The sequence below is a fragment of the Podarcis muralis genome, chromosome 4, assembly GCF_964188315.1.
Source record: "Podarcis muralis chromosome 4, rPodMur119.hap1.1, whole genome shotgun sequence".
NCBI classification, from domain to species: Eukaryota; Metazoa; Chordata; class Lepidosauria; order Squamata; family Lacertidae; genus Podarcis; species Podarcis muralis.
The window spans coordinates 86,614,947-86,642,187 of record NC_135658.1 but is presented as its reverse complement, the minus strand read 5'-3'; the positions used below and the strand labels follow the sequence as shown (position 1 = coordinate 86,642,187).

The window sequence follows — 27,241 nt, the reverse complement described above, 5'->3', positions numbered from 1 at the left end:
ACTGCTCAGCAGAGAGAGAAGGATGCACCCAACTTATGCCTTGATCAGTTTGATTGCCCTTTTCTGAACTTTTTTCAACTTTACAATATCTTTTAAATATATATATATATTATTAAAGATTAGTTTACAAAAATACATGCATTGTCTCTTTTTTCAAGCTGCATTTTCTACAGATTAGTTTCATTTGTTGTGAGACGTTAGTGTTACATACAGTGTTAAGTTAGGAAGAAAAGGGGTGGAAAGAGGGGGGGTGGGGAGTGGTTTCAGCGAAAAGAAAAGAACTCACTTTGAAGCTCACTTACAGATGGTACTTAACACCACGGAAACTAGTGCTAATACGCCCAGGAAGCTCACCAAAAGGCTGGAGAGGATGCACCTCCACAGGCACATACCTCCACATGTGGTGGGAATGTCCCCAAATCTAACTCTTCTGGACATCTATCACACAAGAAATATGCAAAATAACGAAGCAAGTGTTAGAAAACTGGCCCTACTAAACATCTTCCAAGATAATAATGCCCACTCGCATCATAAAGAGCTTGCAATATTCTTTTTGAGGCGAGGCAATTAGAACTGCTTGCAGTATTCCAAGTGTGGCTCTTTTTCAGTTCCCATCCTAATGATCCCTGACCTGGAAGTGTTTAAAGCCGGGTTAGGTCAGGAAGATGCCTGGAGCATGGAATGAGTCATCCTTCCTCCTCTCTGTGGCCTCTAGTGGTTTGCTTCAAGTGACACCAGAACGCAGAACCTGTTTTGGAGCCCGGTTGATCCTGACAGTGTTCCAGATGGTGACAGACGAATCAAAGACTGCCTGGCTGCTCTTGAGACAACTGGGTGGATTTCTTGATCTCCCAAGGCCTCTCTCAAAGAGCAAGTTGCTGTCAGAGATAATTAAGCCCTTTTCCTTCCTTAGGCGCATTATTATCTTCCCTCCTTCCTTTGGCTTCATTACCGCTCCTTTCAAACGCTCAAACATGAAAAGAAGATGTCAATTAAAGGTTTATGTTTCTAAGGAAATACCAGGCATTAATGCTTGCCTCCCACTCACTAAACAACGTCCTGGATCAATATCTTTGCATTAAGCCATGAGACAATGTACAAAATGCTCAGGGGACGCAGCAGGCAAGCCATGCAGCCATCCGCTTGCAGGGAATAAGTACTTTGAGGAAATGCACCCAGCAGAAAGATAGCTATCTATTTGGACTACTCAGCTCTTAACCAGAAATGAAACAGACAAATTATGCACCACATTTCTTCCTCTCTCGCTCTTCCTCCTCAGCCCCCTCCTTATTTATAAAACATGCTTAAGAATTTATTTCTGATCTGCTCCTGTAGACATTCCTTGATTCACAGCCATGGGGGCCGCTTACAATTATGTAGTGAAATTGCTATAGGCCCTTGAATGGAGACATACCCAAAAGGGAGGATGTATGGCTCTGGAATGAATTAGATGCCACAGAGAAGATCCTGGTCAACAGCAGCAGCAACTCCCCTCTCCTTCTATTAGTGTGATGGCCTGGGAATCAGATTCAGAGGCTGAACGTGAGGAATCCCAGCCTGCACAGGATTCCCCGCCTCCAGAACCAGCTGAGCTGGGGCTTGAGCTTGAAGGGTCCTCACCTGTGCTGGATCCTCAGGTGCAGGCACCAGCTGAGTCTTGTCTGGCTCCTGAGGGGATGGAGGACCCAATGCCTGCAGGTGCTCCATCCTCAGCCCCATCAGGGGAGGCTGAGGTTGGAGGCTCAGCGCAGAAAGGCGGAGGGAACTAAGTTTCCACAGGAGGAGTGCTTGCCTGCAGGCCAGGAGAGGCGAGTCACCTGTGGACTGGGGCCACCCTATGCCTCGGGGCAGATAAAAGCCAGCCAGCCCCAGTCCCAAGTTTCGGGAGCAACATTGTTGGTAGCCTGTTCCTGCCTGCACCCTGTCCTGCTTTTCTGCCGGAGCTCCTGACCTCACCCGACTCCCTGCCTTGGACCCAGCTTCAGCTTTGACGGGACTGGCTCCATACTGCACCCTCGACCTGGACTCAGACCTCGCCTCTTGGTTAGCCCCCGGGACCAGCACAATTAGTCTCTCTCTCTCGCTCTCTGATTTTATGTCTGATAAAAATAAATTTATGACACAGAAACAGTATGTTCCAATTTCTTTGCCCCCGTGATGTCATAGCTGCTGCTGATGTCATGCTCGGGATGTTATACCAGGAACAGGTGGCACTACAGAGATATCTGAAGCACATGTCTTCTCCTAAAGAACCTTGGGAACTAGTTAAGGGTGCTGGGAATTTTCTGGGAATGTGCTCGCGTTCTGCTCCCTGGTTTCCCACTGGCTTCTGGTTGGCCACTGTAAGAACAGGATACTGGACTAAATGGGCCATTGGCCTGATCCAGTAGACTATTATGTTCTTACAGTAATGTAGCTTTGTGAGCGGAAAACTACAGTTCCCAGGGTTCTTTGGAGGAAGCCATGAGTTTTAAACATATGGTAGGGGTATGACATAGTAATTTAAGTGGTTTCGCAGGAACTTTTCTTACTCCATATGCAGGCTAAGGAAAAGCCCTTACTTGCGATAATCCTGCACACAGAAGGGGCAATCTTTAAAAGATCCTTGGCACATACAATCCTAGCTTTGGGGGCTTATAGCAGGCCACCTAGTCCATTCTTCTGCTCTGTATGTAATAGATCACCAGCTAAGCTTTGAGATGGGACGCGGGTGGCGCTGTGGGTTAAACCACAGAGCCTAGAACTTGCCGATCAGAAGGTCAGCGGTTCGATTCCCCACAACAGGGTGAGCTCCCATTGCTTGGTCCCTGCTCCTGCCAACCTAGCAGTTTGAAAGCACATCAAAGTGCAAGTAGATAAATAGGTACCGCTCCAGAGGGAAGGTAAACGGTGTTTCCATGTGCTGCTCTGGTTCACCAGAAGCGGCTTAGTCATGCTGGCCACATGACCCGGAAGCTGCACGCCGGCTCCCTCAGCCAATAAAGCAACATGAGCGCTGCAACCCCAGAGTCGGCCACAACTGGACCTAATGGTCAGGGGTCCCTTTACCTTTACCTTAAGATTTGAGATAGGGCAGTATTTTATGATGTCGGAAAGCAAGCGGGGAGGAAGAAGGCAGTTGCTGGCCACAGAGACAATTGGTGTCGCCTTGTACAGCTTCTGCCTTTTCCTGGTGAGGCCAGGCGCACGCCGCTGCCCTGGGCAGAGCACATCAGCTGGGGCACCACATGGCATGGCACTGCAAAGCCCCGGCCTCCCGGGAACCACCAGCCCCAGCTTGCCCCAATGATAGTTTCTCGATGCTCGCATGGCAGCTACCATGAACCACTGTTTGGATCAGTGCGAGTAGGAACCGAGGGAGAAGGCAGCCTGCCAGTGCTCTCAGGGCCAGAGAGGGGAACAAGGAGGCTGGCAGGCAAGTTCCCTTCCTGAGGCCAGCGGCTGGGCTGTGGAGGGAGGGAGAGGGTGAGCATCAGGCCTCCAGATGGAAGTTTGCGATGCTGGCAGTGAATGGGATTTTGCGACACAGAATCTGATTGGAAATTCTGAAATTGCTCTTGCGTTTTCCACTTCAAACCGATTTCAGGCAATGTATCAATACAGTGGTACCTGAGGTTACATACACTTCAGGTTACATACGCTTCAGGTTACAGACTCTGCTAACCCAGAAATAGTGCTTCAGGTTAAGAATTTTGATTCAGGATGAGAACAGAAATCGTGTTCCAGCGGCACAGCAGCAGCGGGAGGCCCCATTAGCTAAAGTGGTGCTTCAGGTTAAGAACAGTTTCAGGTTAAGTACGGACCTCCGGAATGAATTAAGTACTTAACCCGAGGTACCACTGTACATCGCCTAGGCTTAGTCACTATGGCCCTATTTACTCCCCAGCCATGGGTATAGCCAGGATTTTTTTTAGGGGGGGGGAGGCAAAAAGTTGTTGAGCTCTTTTTGGCAGGTTGCCCCCCCAAAAAAAAAAACACTTGTTGAGCTTTTTGGAGGAGATTGCAGGTAAAAAAAATCCCCCAAAATGAGGAGATTACAGGGGCAGGCTTTTGTTGGGGGGGCAGGCTTCTGCGGGGGGGGGGCAGAACCTCAGTTAACTGAGTACTTTTAATGCTTTTCAACAGCATTTGAGGATTTGGGGGGGCAGCTCCCCCCTCCACCCCCTTGGCTACACTCATGTCCCCTGCTACTAATCTAAAGGCAGACAACCTCTGAGCAAGTGCAAAGATAGCAAAGGATGCAGTTCACAATCCACTTGGTCCTGAACAGGTCCACTGCCTTTGACAGGATGAGCCCAATGCCCTCTCTAGCACCCACCACCCCCAAGCTACAGAAAGGGGGTGATTGTGTCAAAGGAGATCCTTGCTTGCAGCGGGTTCAAAACCGGCTTCGCACGCCCTCTCTGAAAGTATGCCGTGGGATTATTACATCGAAAAGGGAGCCTCAAGCATTGGGGAGGAGGCCAGCTTTGCCCTCTTTTCTCCCCATAGGACTATGTCCCCCTCCCTTGCCAACAACAAATGCAACTGCTAGACCACAAAAGGCAGAAAATGAGGTTACTGTTGCAGCAGGTGCATGGCAGCACGGGTCAGTTAAATACGGTAGGCTGAGTGGAGGAGGTGCTCTTACCTGCTTGGCCTAGAACGGCCTGGCAAAATGCCCAAATTGCATTCACAAGTAGCTGCAAAACAGCTTCCAAGTAGCGTTACACAACAAGGAAAAGTCGTGCTTCCTCTGTCTCAGCTCCCACCCCATCCCTGCTCCTCCCTGCCCCCCCCCCAGACTAGAAGCTTGGGTTCTGTTTCCAAGCCTTATCAATGGCCTCCCATTGCACTCCTGAACAGAGAAGGCGATGGGCAGCTCTTTCAGCCAATTGCATCTTTATATGCAGGGAGAGAAGCCTATCTTTTCTCCTGTTCTCCTGCTCCGAAGTATTTCTTTGCTAACAGCACACAAAGCGGCTCAATTCACTGCTCCCTCTAGCGGGCACAAAGCCGTCAAACCCTTGCCATTCATAAAATTGCTGAATGAAAAGAGATTTGCCGTTGGGACAGTACACCTGGCTCTCTGGGCTGCTAACACTGCCATATGATTGGAAGATGTGATGTCTGTCACCTGCAGTGCTTTGAAGCCAGGTACCCCCTGCCCCATCCCCCAAAGGGGGCTGGAGCGTCCAGAAAGGATTGCATCATCAGATATATTTACAAATGAACTGTCATTAAAATAAGGGATTTCTAGCAAGCGATTGAAGGAACCTGTATGGAAGTTGCTGGGGTTTTTTTAAAGTCAGGAATGTCTATAACTCTAGAAAAGAATGTTCCAATTAAATAACCATGAAAAATTTAGAAATTAGACCCATTTCTAATGGGAAATTAGACCCATTGAAATTAATGAACTTGAGCGCATTAATCAGGCTGCTCTATTACTCAGTGGTAGATCACCCCAAACTTCTAATGTAATGTGTGATAGATGCTTTATAGAAGTGAAATATCCCCTTTAATCTTAAAGATTTTCATTAATTTGACCTATTCTAAGTTTTAAAAGGCTGTTCCGCACACAAACACACTGTATTACTTGCTTTGCACTTGCAAATAATGGTTCACATACGCATACTGACACACCCAGCATTGGACTTTTGAAAGTCTTTTGAGTCTGAGGTTGCTGGGTGCTGAATCTGAAAATAGGAGACTTGCAAAATCTGCTTACTACACAGTCCTCTGCATCAGAGCCTACAGGGTAAGGATAAGAACAATATGAATGAACTGGTCTGCACAAACACCTCCAGAGAGAATTTTTCATTATTTATTTAGCCTACTAGCCCAGCTCTTATTTGCAAAGTATTTGACTCAAACTCCAAATTTCTAGCAGCTGGGCTACTAATAGGTGCTGGCTCCCTGGGTGCCTGAGCACCCACAAAATTCCCCATGAAGAGGCCGGGCACCCACAAATTTCAGTGTCAGGGCCATGCACGCTACATGGAACCTATGGTCACTGGCCCTCCTCCACATTTGCATATTATGTGAGTTTTATCATGCATATTTCATGCAGTCCATTCCTATATGTGTTACTCAGAAGTAGGTCCCACTGCATTAAACGGGGCTAGCTTGCAGCCAATAGAAACAGGACGACATCCAAAATAGGACATACTCCACAACATGGATGTTGTGTTCTTGAGTGTTTACTCTTTTTTAAAAAACCGTGAAAGAGTTGTTGGATATGGCATAGGTGTCCCTCTGCCTGGTCCTGTCGCCTTCTGCCCAAGGAGTGATGCCAACTTCACTCTGTCCATTCCACCTGCCAAATGGGCAGGTGAAAGTACAGCCAGCGGAACGCCCACAGCCTGCAAAAAACACCCAGAAATTGGGAGATGGTGAGAAGGAGATGAGCTAGCCCAGGATCTGGTAGGTCACAAACTGGCCCCATTGTCACCGAATGTAATGGCAATGGGTCCAATTTTCTGTGCCAGCTCCTGGCTGGTGCTGCTATTTGCCTTTCCTCCCACCTTCCACCTTGGCAGGGCTGCGGGTGTGGCAGTAGCCCTGCCGCTCTGCAAAGCCTCCCTAGACAGCAGCTTGGGTTCAGATTGCACGGTAATATTCTAACAGCCAATGGCATGCATTATCTTTACCTAATAGGCTCCAATGGGGAAAGTCTGGTTGATTTCGAAAGCCTAGTATTAAATTACGCGTAGAAAGTGAGACTGGCTGGGAGCCTGTGCAGAGAGAGAGCCACATCAGATTATCATATCTTGGCTTATTGAGTCAAGATATGCTTGCATCTTTCATTTTTGCAATTGAACCAGGAAGTCTCTCGTTCACCAGAGTTTCCTGTCTCATCTGATTTGAGCTGGGAAAATATGGTTGCCAACTTCAGAACAAGTCAAGATCTCAAATCAACTTCAAACCGACATTTAAGATCCTGACTTTGTGCCCAAAGCTGCTAACCACTGTTTCTTGGGCAGACAAAGTGAGAAACTATGGTTAATTACACACTTCCTGGTTTAATTGCATCTCACTGCAAAGGGATTACGTGTGTAGGCAGAATTTAATATATAAACTTAATATACAGTGGTACCTCGGGTTAAGTACTTAATTCGTTCCGGAGGTCCGTTCTTAACCTGAAACTGTTCTTAACCTGAAGCGCCACTTTAACTAATGGGGCCTCCTGCTGCCACTGCACCGCCGGAGCACGATTTCTGTTCTCATCCTGAAGCAAAGTTCTTAACCTGAAGCACTATTTCTGGGTTAGCGGAGTCTGTAACCTGAAGCTTATGTAACCTGAAGCGTATGTAACCCGAGGTACCACTGTACTGAGATGATCATCTGAATGTGGTCATACTTCTCACTATAGACCAGTGTGCCTAACCACTGCCTTCCAGTTGTTACTGGGATTGCATGGCCTAGCCAGCATGGCCAAGAGTCATGGAGGATGTGAGTTGTAGTTCAACATCTGGAGAGAAGGAAGCCAACCACTTTTGCTCCAGAAGTCTCCAAACACTTAACAGCGCAATCCAGGGCATGTTTACTTGGGACTTAATCCCTAGGAAATGTGGGTAGGATTGTAGCCAAATTAGGCCTTGGTGAATGAGTGTGAATTCCGTTGAGCAAAGTGGGACTTACTTCACCGTAAACAAGCCAAGGATGGGGGCTGCCACTCCATATCGGGCTCTTTCCAGGGAGCCCTGGTGAGATTTGTGGGAAGATAAAGTTTACTGCTGTCACCCACAAACAACGCATTTGGAATTAAAGTGATTTCGTCACCTTTCCCAAGCGGATGACAATATGAACCAGGAAATATGTGAGCATTGTGGCTGCCTGTTGGTTGTTGTTTTTTTAAAAAAAACAGCTGTAGCCCTCGCAGTCACTGAACTGTCTTGAACGTTAAGGAAACAAGCGTAATTGCTTTCTGAATAATGCTGCCAGGTTGTTCGTTTCCTCCTCCTACCCACGGCAGTGGTACAATCGATTGAACTACCCCAAGATAAATGCCACCAGTGGTCAAAGTTCCTGGCAGAGTTTATCCAGAGGACCGTCATCATAGACATCTTTGCATCATTTTTAAAAATAATGATAATTTTGAAAATAATGAATGGATCCCTGTTGACATTCAATGAAGCAATGGATTCTAATTTCTCCAATGCCAATGGCACCATTCTAGTCCTACCACCCGCCAGATTCTCTCACCCGTATCAAGAATGAATCAGCTTGTATTTCATTTGCAGGCTGCACCCCTAAAATATTCCTGAAACTGGGGCAGATAAACCAATTCTAAGTACACTTACTCTGAAGTAAGTTTTCTCGATTCCACCCATGCAAGGAATTGTTCCTGAATGGGAGGCCCAATCCAGGACACTGTTCACACAAGAGCAAGGCCCTTTGAGTTGAAAAGGGCTTTTTTTTGCTTGGTCTGCCGGGAACGCTCAGTTGGGTATCCAACTGACGCTGATAATATCCAGGCTGCAAGTTCCAGCCCCATATGGGACAGCTGCAGATTCCTGCATTCCAGGGGGTTGGACTAGATGATCCACAGGACCCCTTCCCACGCTATTATTCTACTTCACCACAAGCAGCCAAAGGGGGCTATCTTCTGCGTGTAAACTCAGGGCAAGCGGGCTCAACAAGGTTTTGAAGCCCATTTCCCGTTTTCTCAGCGCTACATTCTTACCCGCGCGCACTTTCTCTTTTCTTTCCTGGATCATGTGTAACTTTCTTAAGGCGTCCCATGAGCGTGCAAGGATTTCAGCCCAAATGGTTGCACGCCGCAGTCTGAATGCTCCGGAAGGAGCATCTCGCTAATCCCATTTTTAACTGAAGGGGCGCGGGGGGAGGGAGGGAAGAGAGAGAGAGAGTTGGTAGAGAAAGCGATGCAAAGAACAGTGGGAGCCGGCCTGTTTCAGGCACGCCGTGTTCCGCTCCTCACGTACACTAACGTGGGGGAGGGCGACTCGGGCTGGGAGCTAACACTTGTACACAGCGTATCAATTGTGTTAATCCACCGAACAATGTGTCCTCCCCTTCTTACAAACACAGCGCCCTCTAAAATCTGCTAGGTGATTGGATTACCTTCTTTCTCAAAGGAGGGGATGGGTGGGAGCGGGGCAGGACGTCTAACATTAATGATGCAATTCTCAAACACGTGTTCTTTTGGGTCAGCCTTGTTGACTTTTGTCACGTCTACTTTGAGAGTAAGTTGGCCGAAGATTGCGAGCGACTCACTTTTCATTATTATTTAAGGAAAAGGAAGGCATTGAGGGTTGTGTTTGTTTTGGAGGGGGGGTGTCTACTCGCGAGTAAACGCAGTATGAGAGGTGGCTGCCTTGGAGCTGCGATCCTAAATATTGTCATTTGCAATATCGATAAGATCCTAAGGGACAGCCAAGTGAATGGTTCCAGGGTCGCGCGGCCCGATCCTGTTCATGTTACATTAAGTAGTAAATCCCATCCAGTTCAACGAGATTGATGCCCAGGTTACAGCGTGGAAAAGGATCGCAGCCTTCCTAGAATCTCCCTTTACAAATTTACAGGGCTCCTACTACCCAGACCCACTCCCGAGTAAAACAACTCTTTTGCACTTTGGGATTTCAGCCTCGAAGAGACCTTCTGGAATTGCACTTCCCGGTAACATTTGCTCACGAGTAGTCCCCGGGGCAATCGACAAAAACACAGCCCGCAGAAAACCTGCTAAGCAAGAGAGACACATCTCGGAACCACCAAGGGACTGTTTGAACCTTGGAGGGGGGGGGGGAATAAGAAGAGCCTACTCTAGAGTAAACGGCTGTAAATTCCGACACGGGGGTGGGAATGAAAACCGCCCACAAATCTGACACGAGCTTTCTTGGAAGAGGCCATCTCCCTAAAGCCCGTGGAACAGGCATTGGATCAGCGCGGAATGCGACTTACTTCCGAGTAAGCGTGCGTGGGAGGGAGGGAAGGAAGGAGTGCGGGGGGGGGGAGAGGGCGCTCGAATCCCCGTCGATCATTTCTCTTTGTCCAAAATGTCACCGGCGACGTTTAAAACGCTTTCGGGTCACAGTCCCCTCCCTCCCTCCCTCCTTCCAGCTTGCACCGAGAGCGGAAATTATTGTGGAAATAATACCCCGATCCCCTGCAGTTTTCGGTGTGTGTGTGTGTGTGTATGTGTGTGCCTAGACTAGCCCCATCCGCGTATAACAAAAAACAGGGTGGGGGGGGAGGAATCGAGGAGGGGAGAGAGAGAAAGAAAGGAAAAGGAACGAAAGAAAGAAAAAGGAAAGAAAGAAAAGCCGTTGGATCGGCGAATGGGCTCCTCTCCTCTCTCCGTCCCTCCCCAAGCTGGTGTTACCCTTTTGAATACCTCCTGGCGCGCTCTGCTAAAGGCTAGCTCCCAAGCGCTGGCAGGCGAAGAGGTTGGGAGGGTAAGTGAATGTAAGCCCGGGCGAGCCAATGAGGTAGGACCGGATACGATATATCCTCTGGGACAACAACTGCTCTGTTCCTCCTCAGATCCACATGACGCCATTTACTGCTGCTTTTGCGGAGAGATCACCCTGCCTCCTCCGGAAAGAAGAAAAAGAGAGGGGGGGCGAGAGAGAGGGAGGGAAGGAGGGAGGAGGGGGTGGAGGAGAGAGGGCGGAAAAACGCTGGAGCGCTGCAAGGACGGATCTCCAACCTGCCTTCCTGCAAACGCGCCACAGGCAGCAGCAACTGCGGCTCTCGAGCCCCGCTGACTTTTCCCTCCCTCCCTCCCCCAAAAAAGAAAAAAAGGGGGGGAAAGAAGGGGGGAAGACCTTGCTCTCCTCCTCCTCCTGCCCCTCCTCCTCCCAGTTTGCAACCAGCAAAAGCTGCCTTGGGAAGAAAACGCACGCGCTCACGTACAACACACATTTTGCCCAGAAGAAGACGGGAAGAGAGCTCGCCAACCACTTAAAAGAAGCAACAAGCCCTTAGCGCGCGCACCCCCCCAACACACAAAAATTTACAAAGCGAAATCAATACAGATTGCAACCGATCGGGACGCCCAAGCTGGAAGAAGAGAGCGAAAACAACAACTCCTGGTCCGCGGCAACCTTGGGATTTTTTTCTGTTTTCTTCTCGTTCTCTCCACTCACTTTATGTCGCTCGCCTGGGCTCGCCCTCCCCCTGTGTATGATGTATTAAGCGAAAGTGACTTGGGATTGACGAATCGGCCTCTTGTTCATTGAGAAAAAAATACAGAGAGAAGCAACAGCGACAAGGAAATCAACGTGTGTGATTGCGAAGGAAAAGAGGGAAGAGAGAAAAAGAGAAACCCTCGCCCCGTCTGGAAAAAGGGACTTTTTAGACACACACACACACACGCACACATTTGTGGTTTGTTTTCTTGGCTATTTATTATCAGCCGTCCCTGCGGAGAAGACAGAAGGAGGCAGGGGGGTAAAAGCAACTTTGCCGTGGATTGTCTGCTTTTTCCTTTCTTTTTTGCTCGTTTCAATGATTCTCGCTCGCAACCTGGACTCGAAGTGAGTTTCTGGAACAGAAGAGCCGCTTCTGTTCTCCCCCTCCTTTTATTTTCGTTTGGCTTCGGGGTTGCGTTTTACTCGTCAACCTCAGGAAGAAGAAAATCCAGGGAGCGGGGTGGAGAGGAGAAGGGGTTGTGAGGAGGGGAGAGAGGAAGAGGAGGGTTCATTGCAAAGCAAGCTTCTGCTTCTATATATATGTGTGTGCGTGTGCGTTTTAAAGTGACTTGTTTGCAAGGAGACAAATGCAAATTTCAGGCCGATTCCCTTGGTAGAAGTCCTGCGAGGGCTGTTTCTTTTCTCTTGTGCACGGCAAAGAGACTGCAAAATGGTGTGTGTGTTCGGGGAGATTGCCTTGGGAAAGTGTGCCTGCGTGTGTTGTTTGGGGGTTGAGATTTCTCGGGTGGGAGCGGATCGCGGAGTTCCTTCGCGCTTTGAAGGATTCCTGGCGCGTCCCTGCGCCTCGCGGATGACTCTGCAAGAGAGGAAACCCCTCGCCTCGCGCCATTGGGGGCGAGCGTTGTTTTGAAAGGGCGGAAATCTCCCCTCAGGTTGTTGAAGTGAAGCTATTTCTGCAGAGAAGCTCTGGCGGCAGCGCCTTCCCCTCGGTTTGTGCACGGCACGCCGCGGTGCCCAGCTTCGGAAACGCGCGTCCGAGTTCGGAACAGTTAAGCAGAGAGTTGCTTGCAAAGAGAGCCTGTCAAAAAGGCTGGGTTGCAGGACAGGGTAAAAACGAAACAAACAAAAACTTGGGTATTTTTTTCTTTTTCGCAACTCCTTCCTCCCCAACTCCAGTTGCTCTGCAGCTTCTTAGATCCAAGCTCACCTCGTACTTTAGCCGCCCTCTTTTCAAACTTGTGCACTTGGAATGTGCAATTCGGAAGTGAGCGAACGTCTTTAAGTGTAAATCTGGTTTTTTGTTGCCAGTGGGAGGGATGGGTAGAATCTCCCACTTAACCGGATTGTCTTCTGAAGTGCATTTTTTTTTCTTTTTTGACATCTGCTCTACCTTCTTTCTCTTCCCCCTCCCTACCGCCCCGGGCCTTTTTTTGGAGGGGGGTGGAATATGCAGAAGATTGCTACTTTTGGAAATGGCTGGTCATGTTTCTTTTTTCTTAAGGCTTAATTTGCCCCACCCCAATGCCTGCTACATAGACTCAGCCCTAAATAGGGGAGGGAGGCATTCATGGGGGGGGGGGTGCGAAGACGAAGAGGGTGTTCTAAACACCCCTGAGATAAAGCACCCTAAATATTATTTTTAAAAAATAAAATGGAAAGCTAAACTATGAGAGACAGCAGCTTTTGCATGGAAGAAAAGGGTGGCTGTGCACTATATGAATTCTTCGTCGTTTATTCAAAAGCCACCCCCACCCGCACCCCTGATTTACTTCGCATTTCTCCCTTTGCTAGTGAATGGACTTTGGCTTTTTAAAATCCGTGGGACAGTTGGCACATACGTACAGCACCACAAATCCTGGCACAGAGGATTTTAAAATAAGGCTTCAGCAATTGTTGCATTTGTTAGAAAGTAGGGTGTTTCGTGCCTGGGGGTGAGGGGACTTTGTTTGTTGATAGTGTAGCTGGATCTGTCGACCGGGGAATGCGTTTCCCTCCGGGCAATAAAATTCCAGAGGCTGTTTGTGATGGGGGGAGGAAGAGTTGAGAGTCCTGCTTTGTCATTCATGAGATGGGGATTTGCTTGAAATTTACGCAAATCGGACAAATGCCCAGCAGGCGCTCCCTTGGGGGCAGACTTCCTGCCAGACCTGACTTCTTGGAAGCTGGAGCTGGTGGGATTTGATGGCATTTGGGTGGGGGGAGAGGGAGGGGAGGGGATTGTGTGAGCAGGTGCCTCGAAGGTGCTCAGGACGGAGCAGATATGTAAGTCACTTTACATAACTGAAGCAGGAAAGAGCCCTTCCCCATCTCCTGCTGGGAGGAGGAAGGAAAGATCCTGCCAGGCTCTCCTGATAAGGCAATCTTATTACAGTACAAGTCTCCGTCTCTCTTCACCCTCCTCTCCACCCCCCGCCCTGCTTGTCTCCTGTTGATCTCCAGGTTGTCTGCCTTTCAGGGAGGTTCCTTTGAACACAGTATCAGGGCAGCCTAGAGGAAAATGAGCAGGTTCCTGGGATCCCACCTGCTAGGCGGATTGTTTTATGTATGAAAGGAAGAAGCCTGTAATAAGGAAGGAAGGAGGTGATGCTCCCTGGCTGGCGGGCGGGCGGGGAGGCAGTGCGGGAGGAAAACGTGAGACAGATCTTTCCCGACGTGTGGATTGTGGACAGATTTTCAGCCGGCACTGCTTACTTGGAATTCAGTGGGAATTCCTTCCAGAGAGAGAAGACTGCACGGGGTTGCAGTCTTCACCTAAAGTTTGTAGTATCTTGCACAGCCACCTAAATTTAGTAGTACTTTTGGGGTTTTTTTAGGGGGGGGAGTTGCTATGAGGTCATTGCAATAGAGAGGACTATACCTTGATTTTCACCCTGTAATTACTGCAGATTATTGGGTGGTTTTTATGTGCCGGCAAATCCAAGCCAGAATTTTAAGTACTCCTTAGAAGTAAGTCCCACGGAGTTTAATAGTGCTTACTTGCAAGTATATGCATAGGCTTTCGCTGATCTGATGCATGTTTAGTCAGAAACGAGCCCTGCGGATTCCAGTTGTGTAAGCAGCCGGTTCCTATACTTCTCTTTAACTTAAAAGTAAGTTTCACACTGAATTCAGTGGAACTTATTTCCATGTATGCACCAGGTTGTAGTGTCACTGTAATGTGACCAAGAGAATTCTCCTTTTGTTGAACAACTGCTCCTCAGACTTTTTTTTGGCAAACTGGATCCTGTTCATTTGTGAGAGAGAGGTATTTAGCCCAGCTGTTTTCTAGTTGGCAGTCCTGTCGCTCTCTGTCTATACTTTATCAAGATTCCATTGTAAGTAATGGCGGTTCAGGTAGTGCTGTTCAAGTTGAAGCAATATTGTCATAGGCTGTTCCTGGAACCATGTGGCTTGCAGATTGCACGCAGGATATTTGTGTATTGTAAGCCAAACCACTTTTTTTTTCCCCTGGCAGTGCCCAGGAAGTGGATGGATTATCTCTGGGTGTTATGAATGCACAATGAAAACCCTTACAGTGCTCAGCATTGTAAGCTTCAGGTGCTGGGGCTTAGGAATGCAAAGTTGTAGACAAATATTAAAAGTTCTGCAGAGAGGTACTTTGTATATGCTTTTTGGCCTGCACTTAAGACCAGCCTCAGACACGTTGTTGCTACTTTATGCTTTTCGCAGTGTCGTTGCAGAAAAACACATTTTCCCTTCTTTCTTGCAACATGTTTAAGCTCAGTGTGGAAAGAGGACGTATTTGCTAGGCTTGCACAGGATAGAAAAGTTACCACTCTGTCATTGGAAAGTTCTGTTTTGCTTGTCTAAAGTCTGCTACATATAGTGCAGAGGCAGTCCCATCTCTTCCTATGGCTTAAACCTGCAGTCCTGTATGTATTTATTGAGGAGCGGACCACAGTGAACTTGGGTGCACTGACTTCTGACACTCTGGTTTTTGACTGCAAAAGTGTGTTACAATCTGTGATCTGAGAGGATTTGTCAAGAGTTTCAGACACCTAAGGTGTCTAGATCTACAGAGAGAGATTCAGGCAGGGACATGTAAGGACTCATCGCAGGCTTCTCCCTTTTTTTAGGTATACACCTAAATATGAAAACTGCAGTGTGGTTGCAAACATATGCAAAGAGCGGGTACATTTGCCAGAGTTGCCAGAATTGACTCTTTGGCTCTTTCTGTCAAGTGTACAAGCTTGTATTATGTAGTGTGTGTATCTGTCCTATAATGAACGTCAAGAAGTGACTAAGATGCAGGTTTCCTTGGGTTTCCAGAAGAAGAGGTCTTTGCCGATCCTTAATTAAAAAGCAGAACCCTGTAAAATGTAGAAAACAACTACCTTTCTCTTTTTAAAAAATGAATAAGATCCAATTTTAAAACTGGATTTAAAAATGCTCTCTAGAGTTAGGTTGGTAGCATCTCTTCTGCAAAGAAGATCCATTCTCTTCAAGGGAGGACCATGCTGGAAAACAAAGCCTCTGATCACTTAAAACAGGGATGAAGATACCTGTGGACTTCCAGGTATTGCTGAACTACAACTCTCATTATCCCTAACCATAGTCTCTGGGGCTGACAAGAGTTGGAAACCCAACAGTATCTGTAGGGCCACAGGTTCCTTGCCTTTGCCTTGAAATCATAAAAGAGATTGCTTATTTCCACTGAATTGGTTGTCCCCAAGTCTTCTTCCACCATGAAGGCTTGGTGCCTTTGCTTTCAGGGACTAGCTGCTGTGAAGTGTGTCATATTGAGGGATTTTGCAAATACACCAGGCAATGTAGCAACAAAACCCTAATCCTCTCTTCCTTTGCCCGCAGGATTTCAGATGTGTTCTAAGCTTCCTGGAGTGATCACTCTTCAGGGTACTGATGGAGACGAGAGCTCAGAATGGCAGTGGGTCACAGCCTTTGCTACAGAGTCAGCATGACAGCGGGAGGCAGTATGGAGAACCTGACCTAAGAGATGTCCTGGCGCAACAGGTTCACGTCTTGTCCTTGGACCAGATCAAGGCCATCCGAAATACAAACGAATACACTGAACCACCTACGGTGGCTCCGCGGCCTGGGGTGAAGCCAGCGCCGCGTCTGCCTCTCCAGCACAAGAGTGAAAGGGCCAATGGATTGACTGATCACCTTAGCAGGGTCCAACATCCGCAGGTCCATGTATCTTCCCGGTTACCACTGTCCCGTTCCATTAGCATGGCCAGCACCGGCTCGCGGGCCAGTACCCGGACCAGTACGAGTAGTAACTCATCAGAACAGAGACTTCTGGGGTCGTCTTTGGGGACCATTGCGGACGGGATAGTCCGAGTGCAGCCCAAGTCCGAGCTGAAGCCCAGTGAACTCAAGCCCCCTAGCAAGGAAGATGTGCAGCTGCATGCCTACAGGTGTGAGGACTGTGGGAAATGCAAGTGCAAGGAGTGTACTTACCCGCGAACTCTTCCCTCCTGTTGGATCTGTGACAAACAGTGTCTTTGCTCGGCCCAGAACGTGGTCGATTATGGGACTTGCGTCTGCTGCGTCAAGGGCCTTTTCTACCACTGCTCCAACGACGATGAAGACAACTGCGCCGATAACCCTTGTTCTTGTAGCCAGTCCCATTGCTGCACTCGGTGGTCCACCATGGGCATCGTGTCCCTCGTTCTGCCTTGCCTGTGGTGTTACCTGCCGGCCAAGGGTTGCCTTAAGTTGTGCCAGGGCTGTTACGACCAGGTGAACAGGCCCGGCTGCCGCTGTAAGCACTCCAACACTGTTTGCTGCAAAGTGCCCAACGTCCCCCCCAGGAACTTCGAGAAGCTGACATAGCATCGCTCCTCGGGAGTACGGCGAAATAATACGGATTATTCCTTTTTAACATCATATGCAGCCAACTAAACGAGCTATAATTGTGGCACTGTGTCTTAGGAGGATGGGGAGGTGTGCCCTGAGGTTTGCAGTGACCTGCTCTTCCTCTTGTGTGTTTGCATGGGCCAACTTAACGGATACCTGCTTGTTCTAGTCCACCTAATGGAGAGATGAAGGGAGAGATGCTCCGCGGGACCCGACTATTGCATAAGCTAACGCAACTTGAGACACTCCTAGGCAATCTGTCATGTTGTACATGTGTGGGTTCCCCCCCCAAAAAAAATGAATAGTACATTTGTAAATTAGGAAACTACTTCAACCTGCTCCCGATTATTTTCTGCCAGAGATGTGCTATATTTTTGTATATAGGATATTTTCAACTGTGAAAACACGAGTGTCATAGAAGACATGGCACAGGTCACAAAATATTATACTAATATGTTGTACATTCAAAAGAATGTGAATCAATCAGTATGTTTTAGATTGTATTTTGCCTTAAGGAAGCCCTTCATTTGCAAGACTCTGATTCCCCCCACCCACTTTTTTTGGATTTCATGTATATTGTACAGTTACAGTAAAATTCAGTCTTTATTTTCTAATTTTTTTTCAACATATTGTTTAGTGTAAAGAATATTTATTTGAAGTTTTATTATTTTATAAAAAAAGAAATATTTATTTTAAGAGGCATCTTACAAATTTCACCCCTTTTTATGAGGATGCCACAGTTGCTGCAAATAAGGGGTGAAAGATACATATGTTCCCTATAAAATAGAAAATATATTAACGTTTGAAATTAAACTGGGCTGCTTGTCGTTTTTTCCCCTTCCTCCGGTCCTTTGGAATTGAACCGTCTCTTATGAAAGGAAGGCATTTCTGAATGCAAAAATGAATAATGAAACTATAAAATAAGTTGAGATCTCTTCTGAAGGCTGTTGTTTGATAAGACATCCTTATATGATTGTAGACGGAAATGCAGAGCTAGTGGAAGTAATGCAGGCATAGGCAAACTTGGCCCTCCAGATGTTTTGAGACTACAATTCCCATTATCCCTGACCACTGGTCCTGTTAGCTAGGGATGATGGGAGTTGTAGTCCCAAACCTCTGGAGTGCCAAGTTTGCTTATGCCTGAAGTAATGTATGCTGAAGAGAGAAAGGAGAGTGAGTTTGCAGAAAGTGATGGCCTGTTTTACAGAAGACCTTGGCTCACACTTGTTGTTGCCATACTCCTCAGCTGGTAGAGCATGAGACTCTTAATCTCAGGGCCATGTCTTTGAGCCCCACATGGGGCAAAATATTCCTGCATTGCAGGGGGCTGGACTAGACTATCCTCATGGCCCCTTCCAACTTTGATAATCCAGTGTTTGCCAATGACTCAATATCGTGCCCTCTAAAAGTTGCACTACAATTCCCATCAGGCCTTGTTGGCATGGTCAGGCATGATGGGAAATTTAGCCCAGCAACATCTCAAGGGCAGCCTGTTGGCTGTAGACAGCTCCTATCACAAAAGGCAGTTGTCTGCCTTGTTCACCCTCCCCTCAACTTGTTTCCTAACATGACTTTACTGTTCATTTCCTCACCACCTGCCAGTTAACAACCACTTAGGGAATTGCAAGACTTGACATGGGTTTGGTGCACTAGATCTCTAGGGGACAGAAGTGGGTAGCTCAATGTGTGGCCTTTGTTTCAGCATAAATTTATTAATGCATCACTCTGGCCTGTGTAAGTTGCTCAATAAATGCCTGGTTAGGGAAAAGTGTGGACCAAAACACCCTCAAAACCCTCAGAATGAAGAAGAGGCAGTCAAAGTCAATTAAAACTCTTAAACGCCAAGAGTTTATGAGCAAAATAAATGTGCCATAGGGCATTAGAAATCCGATTGCAGTGAAGCTTACGCCAAGCAATTGTGAAACGAAAATGGCTTGGTTGATTTGTCACTGGTGACTGTTAACCTCCACTAAGGTCAGTTTCCTTCTGCTGCCAAGTTTCCCATCGGAAGTCTAAAAAATGATTTACCTGTCTATTAACTTACCTTTTTCTGTTGTTGTCCTTCAAGTATGAGTGCCGCTTACGTAGTTAAGAGAGAGGGCGTGAGCCAGCCACAAGTGTGTGTGCGCTCACTGCAGGAGAAAGGTCATTCTTGAGAAATCACAAAAGACTAGGCAGACAGGAGAAAGAGCTTTGGAGCAGCTCTGAATCCTCTCAAGCCTGAAGCAAAGTTAAATTAACAGCACACAACTGATTCCAACACAAGGCATACTCCAAATACACGTCTTGAAATTGATGGTCATGAGTTGCTGAGGTTACTTTCAATGGGTCTGTAGTCTTGCTTGACTACCTTAGTGCAGTGTTCCCCAACCTTGGGTCTCCAGCTGTTTTCGGACTACAATTCCCATCATCCCTGACCACTGGCCTTGGTAGTGAGAGATGATGGGAGTTGTAGTCCAAAAACAGCTGGAGACCCAAGGTTGGGGAACACTGCCCTAGTGAACTCAACTTTATCCAAGCACAAAGCTATGGATTCCAAATAGGGCTGCTATACGTCCGGGTTTCCCCGGACATATCCGGGATTCATCCGTTGGAAATAGCGGAAATGTCCGGGTAAAAATGTCTGGGGAAACCCAGGTGTATGGCAACCCATGCTCAAAAAATTGTTTGTTGAGATTTTGCCAAAAAAAGCTGAACAGCTTTGCCTCCCCACCCCCCGGCCCCACAAAAAGCTCAGCAACCTTTGTGTCTGGATTTTCACTTTTTGAAATATGGCAATCCTAAAATAGTCTAGAATTCTGGTTCTGACAGTGGCCATCCTACTCTGCAAGCATCTGATGTGCAAAGAATCAGCTTTTGTTCCAAGAGGGTTTTGTTTTCTACAAGTTAAACATAAGTTATTGGATGTTTCTATCTTTCTTACTTTTTTTTTTAATTGCTCCAATTCAAAACCCTTGTGTTACTGACTTCTCGAAGGTAATGTTTGCTTTGGAAATTGTTGCTCGTATGTGTTGGTCTCCGCTTTTAGCCTTAGCAGGAATGTAGCATGGAGGGTGCCAGCGGCCCAGGGCCCTGGCTGCACAATTTTTGAGTTGTGACCCCACACAGATGACCCCAGCAAGGCCCTGCCTGGTGTTCCTCTGCCCATCAAGGGCTGTGCTGGCCAGCCAGGCTCCTGCCTGCATGAGCTGGCAGGTTGTTCAGTGCAGTCCCACTTAGCTCGGTGAGGGCTGGGCTGATGCCTCCCAACCCCCCCCCCCCAGTGCACATGATCCCCAGTGTCTGCGCCCACCCTGGGTGCCGGCAGCAGATGCTATGTCACCGAACGTTAGGACTGGTTTATATGTTCCTTGCATATAATGTGCTCTGTAGAGAAGCATGAAAATCAGGTGTGGATCGCATGTGATCTGCACACATGGCTATCTCTCACTGCACAGGCAAGCTCCCCACAAGGTTTATGGCATCTGTAATGCAATAGGTTTGTGTCTGTTCCTCACACATGGCGATCTACAGGCGCCTTTTATGCTAATTTGTGCGGTGAATACATTTGCCCCACAAAGGAACTTATTCTGACTAATTTAGTACACAACCAGTGTTGGAAACTCAGATATATAAGATAGGCACCAAATGGCTTCTTAGACCAAGGTTGCAGTCACCAAAATAGAATGTCTAGTTGCCGGGAAGGGGGGGGGGCAAGATGGCTTTAAAAGTCTTGTTTTTCAAATGAGGGACTGTGATTGATTCTCAGTTAAACCTCTGGCTAGTTCAGATGACAAGTTTCAGCTAGGTTAATGACTTTGAGAACTTAAAGAAGGAAAGTCCCTTGATCCAGGGACGGTCCATATATCAACTGGCCTATTCCCACCTCTTTTTCTTAATGGTGACAGGGACCATTCATAAGGTAAGAATATTCACAACTGTGAGCAGGGCAGTGGGGTGGGGTAAGTGAAGACATACAACAATTAACCAAAACGTCTTCCACCGCTCCTGCTTAGGCAGCGCAGAAGAAGCATTTTTGTTCTCGAAATGCTTTCTGATTGTGGAGATAAAATATAACTAATAGAATTCTACAGGGTGGGGTTCAGCAGTTCAAAAGCACACCAGTGCAAGTAGTTAAATAGGTACCACTGTGGCGGGAAGATAAATGGCGTTTCTGTGTTCTCTGGGTTCCGTCACTGTGTCCCGTTGCGTCAGAAGCAGTTTAGTCATGCTGGCCACATGACCCGGAAAGCTGTCTGTGGACAAACGCTGGCTCCCTTGGCCTGAAAGTGCAATGAGCGCCACAACCCCATAGCCACCTTTGACTGGACTTAACCGTCCAGGGGTCCTTTACCTTTACCTATACAGTAAGTTGAGGTTCTGAGCCAAGTTGGTGCTTTTCAAAGATACGTTATGAGCCTGAACTCATAATGACGGAGTCCAATCAGGCCAACTCGCTTTCTCTTTCTGCAAATGTGTCCACGGAGTTCTTCCTGCCTTCTTGATATCGCTGCTTGCCTAAATATTTGTGCAAACTGCAGCGGAGAGAAAGGCTTTATTCAGAGGGCGAAAAGGTGGGACCACAAAGTTGCTGTACGCTTTGGCCCCATGCATGGGCCTGCCCCCAAAGCCAGAGAATTCCAAAATGAAATAAGGAGCAGAGAAGAGGGAGGCAGTGAATGTTCTCTTCTGTAACAAAGGGAAAGTTTTTCCCCCTACGTATACGGGCAGGCGGGTAGCGCAGCTTGGCCCCATGAACCCTCCATGCCTGGCAGCTGCCTGGCGGCATCAGCTGGGCTGGCTTGGTGGATTTTGTTGACCCTCCATGTCCTGCCCCCGGTCCCAGCTGGTGTGTGCTCATGCACGCGCATGAGCCCTGGGGCCCAGCAAGGGATGCCACACCACTGCTTTCATCCTCTATATATGTTGCTGGATGACAACCTCGATAGAACCCGGATGTCTGGGGCAGATTAAAGTTGGAGTCCACGAACATCTGAACGGCCACAGGTTCCCCATCCCTGGTCCATTGCATAATGTATGTGATGTTTCTTTACCTTGTTATTTTTTAAAAATGGGGGGGGGGGACTCCCCTGTCTTGCATTAGGTGGGAACTCCCTGCCATAATGTAACATGACCTCAGATACATTTTGGCAGTGCACTGCAAGAAATATTCTGCCAGCACTTGGACAAGAATTCATGGAACGGCACTGAGGTATTTTCTCCTTCTGCTCAGAGCTCTTTGGGTTCAAGCTTTCATATTTTTGAAACCCTTGTTTCTGTGTAGTCTCCACATTGCCTTTTGCAGCTTAGCTGCATCGTGTGGGCTCCCTGAACAGAGCAAGGCTGTTGGCAAAGGAAATGCTGTCGTGTAGAGTGGCACTTTATTACTCCATATTAAAATCTGGGTCAAAAGGAGGGTCAGCCGAATCTGTTCTCTTCATACATATGAACATAATACCTTAAGCCACAAGAGTCCTGGAACCTTGCGGTTGAAACCGTCTCAGGAATATACCAGGGGGCTTGGCCGTAAATTATGCAGCATGGTGAATGCAGAGTGTTGAAAAAGTAAAATACTATATGTCGTTTTATTATTTCCCGGCTATTTTCCTAGTTGTCAAAGTTCTGTTGTCATGAAAAGTAACACTTGCAAAGAGTACTTTGTTTGTACAGGCCTTGCCAGAAATAGCATTTTATATGAAGCCCCAGTATCAATGACATCGCTCTGATCTCAAGTGCTATTTTAAATTAAGGGTAGATTTTAAAGCAACTTATTTCATTCACAGAATCTGTGTTTTAAATTAGACTGATGTGGAAAGGCAGTTTTAACAGTCACCCCATTCCCCAAACATGGAATGTGTGTGTGAGAGAGAGAAAGAGAGAGGGGGGGGCTGTAGCTCATTTATCTTACTCCTGGTAAGTACCGTATTTTTCGCTCTATAAGATGCACCAGACCATAAGATGCACCTAGTTTTTGGAGGAGGAAAACAAGAAAAAAATATTCTGAATCTCAGAAGCCAGAACAGCAAGAGGGATTGCTGTGCAGCAAAAGCAGCGATCCCTCTTCCTGTTCTGGCTTCTGGGATAGCTGCGCAGCCTGCATTCGCTCCATAACACACACACACATTTCCCCTTACTATTTAGGAGGGGGAAAGTGAGTCTTACAGAGCAAAAAGTACGGTACTTAAGAATGTAAGAACGTAAGGAGAGTTTGCTGGATCATGCCAATGGCCCATCTAGTCTAGGAATCTGCCTTGTACTAAGTCACATCACAGATCTGATCCAGGTCAGCTTTGTTTACTGGAGCTGAGGGAATCTGTGATCCTTCAGGTGCTGTTGGGCTACAGTTCCTATCAGTTCCAGACAAAATAGCCCAAGGTCAGGGATGATGGAATGCGTAGTCCAGGAACATCTGAAGGGTCTCAGGCCCACCAACTCCTAGTCTACACTACATTGACTAGATGTGGCTCTGCAATAATTCAGACAGTAGCTTTTCCCATCCCAGCCTGGAGATGCCCAGGGATCTGGGTGTGAATCTGGAACTTTTCTCCTTGACCTATGACCTTCCATAACATCGCTTATTAGCAAGTCTGTATCTGCTTTATTGCACTTGTAGTTTTTGAATGACGCTTTATTGCACCATATAATTATTTCTGCTTTAATGCCTAAAATCCAGCTGAGAATTCATGAAGAAGCATACACAAAAAGTTGCTTCTCTAGAACAATCCTCCTTATCATGTAAGGCTGCATTTACAATAAAGGAATAAACATTCCATGCGTTTCCTAAGAAATCGCTGGCTGCTGAAGTGTTGCAATGAAAGAACTTAAGGCGGATTGGTGACCTTTTCCTTCAAAAGTATAGGAAGCGCTTCGGATGCCAACTTTATCATTTCCTTCATTTGGTAAAAGAGTATTATTTTCAGTAAATATAGGACTCCGTTGTTGCATATACACACAGCACTTTTAATTGTCCTCTGAGACATGGAGGGGAGGAAAAAGGAAAAACGGGACATTCTGGGATCAAAAAACAAACAAAAACTGGGATGGCTTCTGTAATTCTGGGACTGTCCCTGGAAAATCAGGACACTTAGACGTTATGCAATAGACAGCACAGCGCAGGATTGGATCACTCTGCTTAACAGCTCTTAAGCAGAGGAATCTGATCTCTTCAAAACCCTTTAAAAAACCTCTCAGCCCCACATCCAGAAATTGTTTTAGAGATTGATCAGGGGTGGAGTGGGGGCCTCAGGGTGAATCACCCCAATCTAGAGGTTGCAGGACAGATCAGGGGTTCTTGCAAACCCTAGTGCATTGTCATTCCTCGTATTTCACAGGCACGCTATCTTTAAATATACAGGCTCTGTTTGTGGCTATTTTTGACTCACACACGTTGACAGGCCCATCCTCTGTGACTTTATCTAATCTTTTTGAACCGTCATGCATCCTGGTACCCATCACAGCATCTTGTGGCCATTATTTCCGTATGTTGATTACGCCCCGGGTATGAAGACGAAGCCTGGCACATGCACTCCCTGTTTCTGTAGCTAGTGCAAACAATGAGTCAGTTTTTATCTTCTCTCCCCACAGATCATAAGACGGAACATTTTCCCCATCACTATTTTCAACGGCCGTGTCCTCTTCTGCACAGCTTACAGCTGCATTTAACTGAAAAGCTGAATTGTTGTATCACACTGTGGGATTGCCCATGTAAACAGTTTCCTCATGTCCTAGTTTCTTTTGGCTCTCATAGTGCCCATGTTGTTTTGAGTCTCTCAAAGCTCAGCTAGAGAAGAAGATGCAAAACTCAGCTAGAGATGCAGAAACTGGTCCTGAACTGGCCCAGGGCAAAGTTCCCCAGGGGCCTCTTCCTCAATATGCCAAACTGAACACATTTTGGGGGAAATCCATGATATTTGCAGATGTTCATGCACTCTTGAATTATATCCCTGTGATGTGGGGCCTCACAGATGGACCACAAACATGGATCTTGTGAGCAAAAGTTGGAAATGCAAACACCTGCCATCCACTATTCCATCAGTCTCACTTAGATACATTTGGACATATGGACTATGACCATTAATCTATACGTTTAAGTGAGGGTTCTTATTGTTAATGTCAGCTGGCAATGTCCCTCCCTTTCTTTCTCTTATATTTGCAAAACAAAACAAAATAAATTGAACATCAATGACAAATTGCTTATTACAACTGGTTCCTTACTTTTAATTTTTATCCTCCTCTTTCCTCCTTGTTCCTTTTCTCTTTGTGTCATGGGTTGTTTGGTTTATTGATTTTTTGGGGTTTTAGATTGCAAGCCTGATTTCAACTTTTGAGGAGTGTACTGCTGCGATTTATGCTTCATTGCATTGGTGTCTTTTATTAACTGTGTTGCTTTTATTTACAATACTTTGGGCAATCTGTTCATCATCATCATTCCTTCCCAGGTTTCTAAGATATGTTATTGTTTTCTTGGGAGAAGGTTCTACCAAACATTTTCTTTTGGTAGAAATGATTTTTAACTAAGCTTTGCACAGTGCGGTCACTCCTGTCGTGAAATTTTGAAATTAGCACATTCATGTAAACCCCCCCACCCGCTGCTCTGCACACACAATTTTCCATTCTGTAAGCGCTGAGGGAATCCCTAGGAAAAAATATCACATTTCAAATGAATGTGCTCCACTTCTGATTTCAGATATGCTTTAGGCAAATGCTTTGCGTTGCCTGATGGTCTGTTGAAGATGACAGGAATTTCCTCTGCTTAACTCTTTCATCACCTCATGGTGTACAGGATCTAGAAGACAAATCAAATCAAAAGCTTTGTTTTTAAACATCGTAAGCGATACCTCCACCCCAGCCAGGACAATGTGAGTCAATTTAAAGAAAGAGACAGAATGTCTAGGGAGTGAGAAGTACACAAGCCCATATGAGGGGAACCAATATTCTCAAAACATATCAGTTGTTGATGTTTTATAAATGATCATTCAAATGGTAATGCTTCTTAAAGGTAAAGGACTCCTGACAGTTAAGTCCAGCCGCAGACGACTCCGGGGCTGCGGTGCTCATCTCACTTTACAGGCCGAGGGAACCGGCGTTTGTCCACACACAGTTTTTCTGGGTCATGTGGCCAGCATTATTACTAAGCCGCTTCTGGCACAACGGAACACTGAAACCAGGGAAGCGCACGGAAATGCCGTTTACCTTCCCGCCAGAGTGGTACCTATTTATCTACTTGCGCTTTTTGGCATGCTTTCGAACTGCTAGGTTGGCAGGAGCAGGGACCGGACAACAGGAGCTCACCCCATCATGGGGATTTGAACCGCCGACCTTCTAATCGGCAAGCCCAAGAGGCTCAGTGGTTGAGACCACAGCGCCACCAGAGCCAAAAGGTTGGGGAGTATGATGGATTGGATGGGGGGGTGGGCGGGCAGGTGCCAGGGACTGGGCAGAGGAGGAGGAATGGCGGAGACCACCTCACCATCCTGGCCGTTCCAGGGAGGAGGAAGAGGAAGACAGTATAGATTTACAACAGTGGTTTGCAGTAGGTCACAGCTCAGAGGCAGATGAGGGGAAAAGTTGGGAAATAATGGGAGAGGAGGAACAGGCAGAGCCAGAGCAGCAGCTGGCTGACACGTTGTCATTAGAAAGCATTCCAGACCCACCAACTCCCAGAACCCGGTGAGCCTTAGAAGTAGGAGAGCAAAGAGCTCAAAGACAGAGGGCACTTAGCGGCACCCATAGAGGAGATGATGATGAATGAGGAAGTGGGAGATACAGGGAGTGGAGACTCACTCAGGACAACGCCATTATCCAAGAGGCTGGGTTCTATAGCCTCTCTCTGTAAGTTTCACAGAGTGCCACAGAGCATGCTATCGTCACCACATGTTTATTTGTGTGAACACACTTCCAAGGCACTTCATATTACTGAATGCAATACTAACACCAGCTCTACAATTTAAAAAAAAAAAACATCAAAAGTTCCATTTGTCAACTCTGATGTTGCAGAAGTGTTTCAGAAACAGAATTCAATGTCTGCATTAGTAACAATAGCTGAAGCCAGGAATGTAAGTTACTTACCTACCCAAGGTATCACATTTTTTTCATATTTCCTTTTTTCAGTTTCATATTTTATTTCAGTGCTATGCAGAAAAAATTATTTCCCCGCCCCTTTTCATTAGATGTTGAAAGGAAAGAAAAATCTGCTATGATTCATATTGTGCTGTTTTAAATCATGATCCTTGGCTCCTGAAGCTTTAATCTGCAAACAGGAAGCAAAAAAGGAAAGTCCTCTTTGCCACCGCCACATCCTTGACAATACTAAGAAAGATAAAGCCCTCTGAATTGCTGTACTTCTGAGA

At 46.9% G+C, this 27,241-nt stretch overlaps 1 protein-coding gene and 1 long non-coding RNA gene across 3 annotated transcripts; one reads left to right on the top strand and one right to left on the bottom strand.

The window, feature by feature from the left end:
• Window positions 1–5,457: 5,457 nt before the first annotated feature.
• LOC144327551 (uncharacterized) lies at window positions 5,458–10,118 on the bottom strand. The gene is made up of 2 exons (XR_013392683.1): window positions 8,666–10,118; window positions 5,458–6,341 (listed from the first exon to the last, which is right to left on the bottom strand). It is a non-coding gene; the product is annotated as an uncharacterized LOC144327551 (long non-coding RNA).
• Window positions 10,119–10,589: 471 nt separating this feature from the next.
• Window positions 10,590–17,726, top strand: SPRY2 (sprouty RTK signaling antagonist 2). Of its 2 annotated transcripts, none has more exons than XM_028728280.2 (2): window positions 10,590–11,477; window positions 15,903–17,726. In XM_028728280.2, the coding sequence occupies exon 2, from the start codon at window positions 15,954–15,956 to the stop codon at window positions 16,887–16,889; it is 936 nt and encodes a 311-aa protein (XP_028584113.2). In that variant the 5' UTR covers window positions 10,590–11,477; window positions 15,903–15,953; the 3' UTR covers window positions 16,890–17,726. The 2 variants fall into 2 exon arrangements, with proteins under 2 accessions (XP_028584113.2, XP_028584114.2); XM_028728281.2 differs by lacking the exon at window positions 10,590–11,477 and adding an exon at window positions 11,637–11,805.
• Window positions 17,727–27,241: the final 9,515 nt, after the last annotated feature.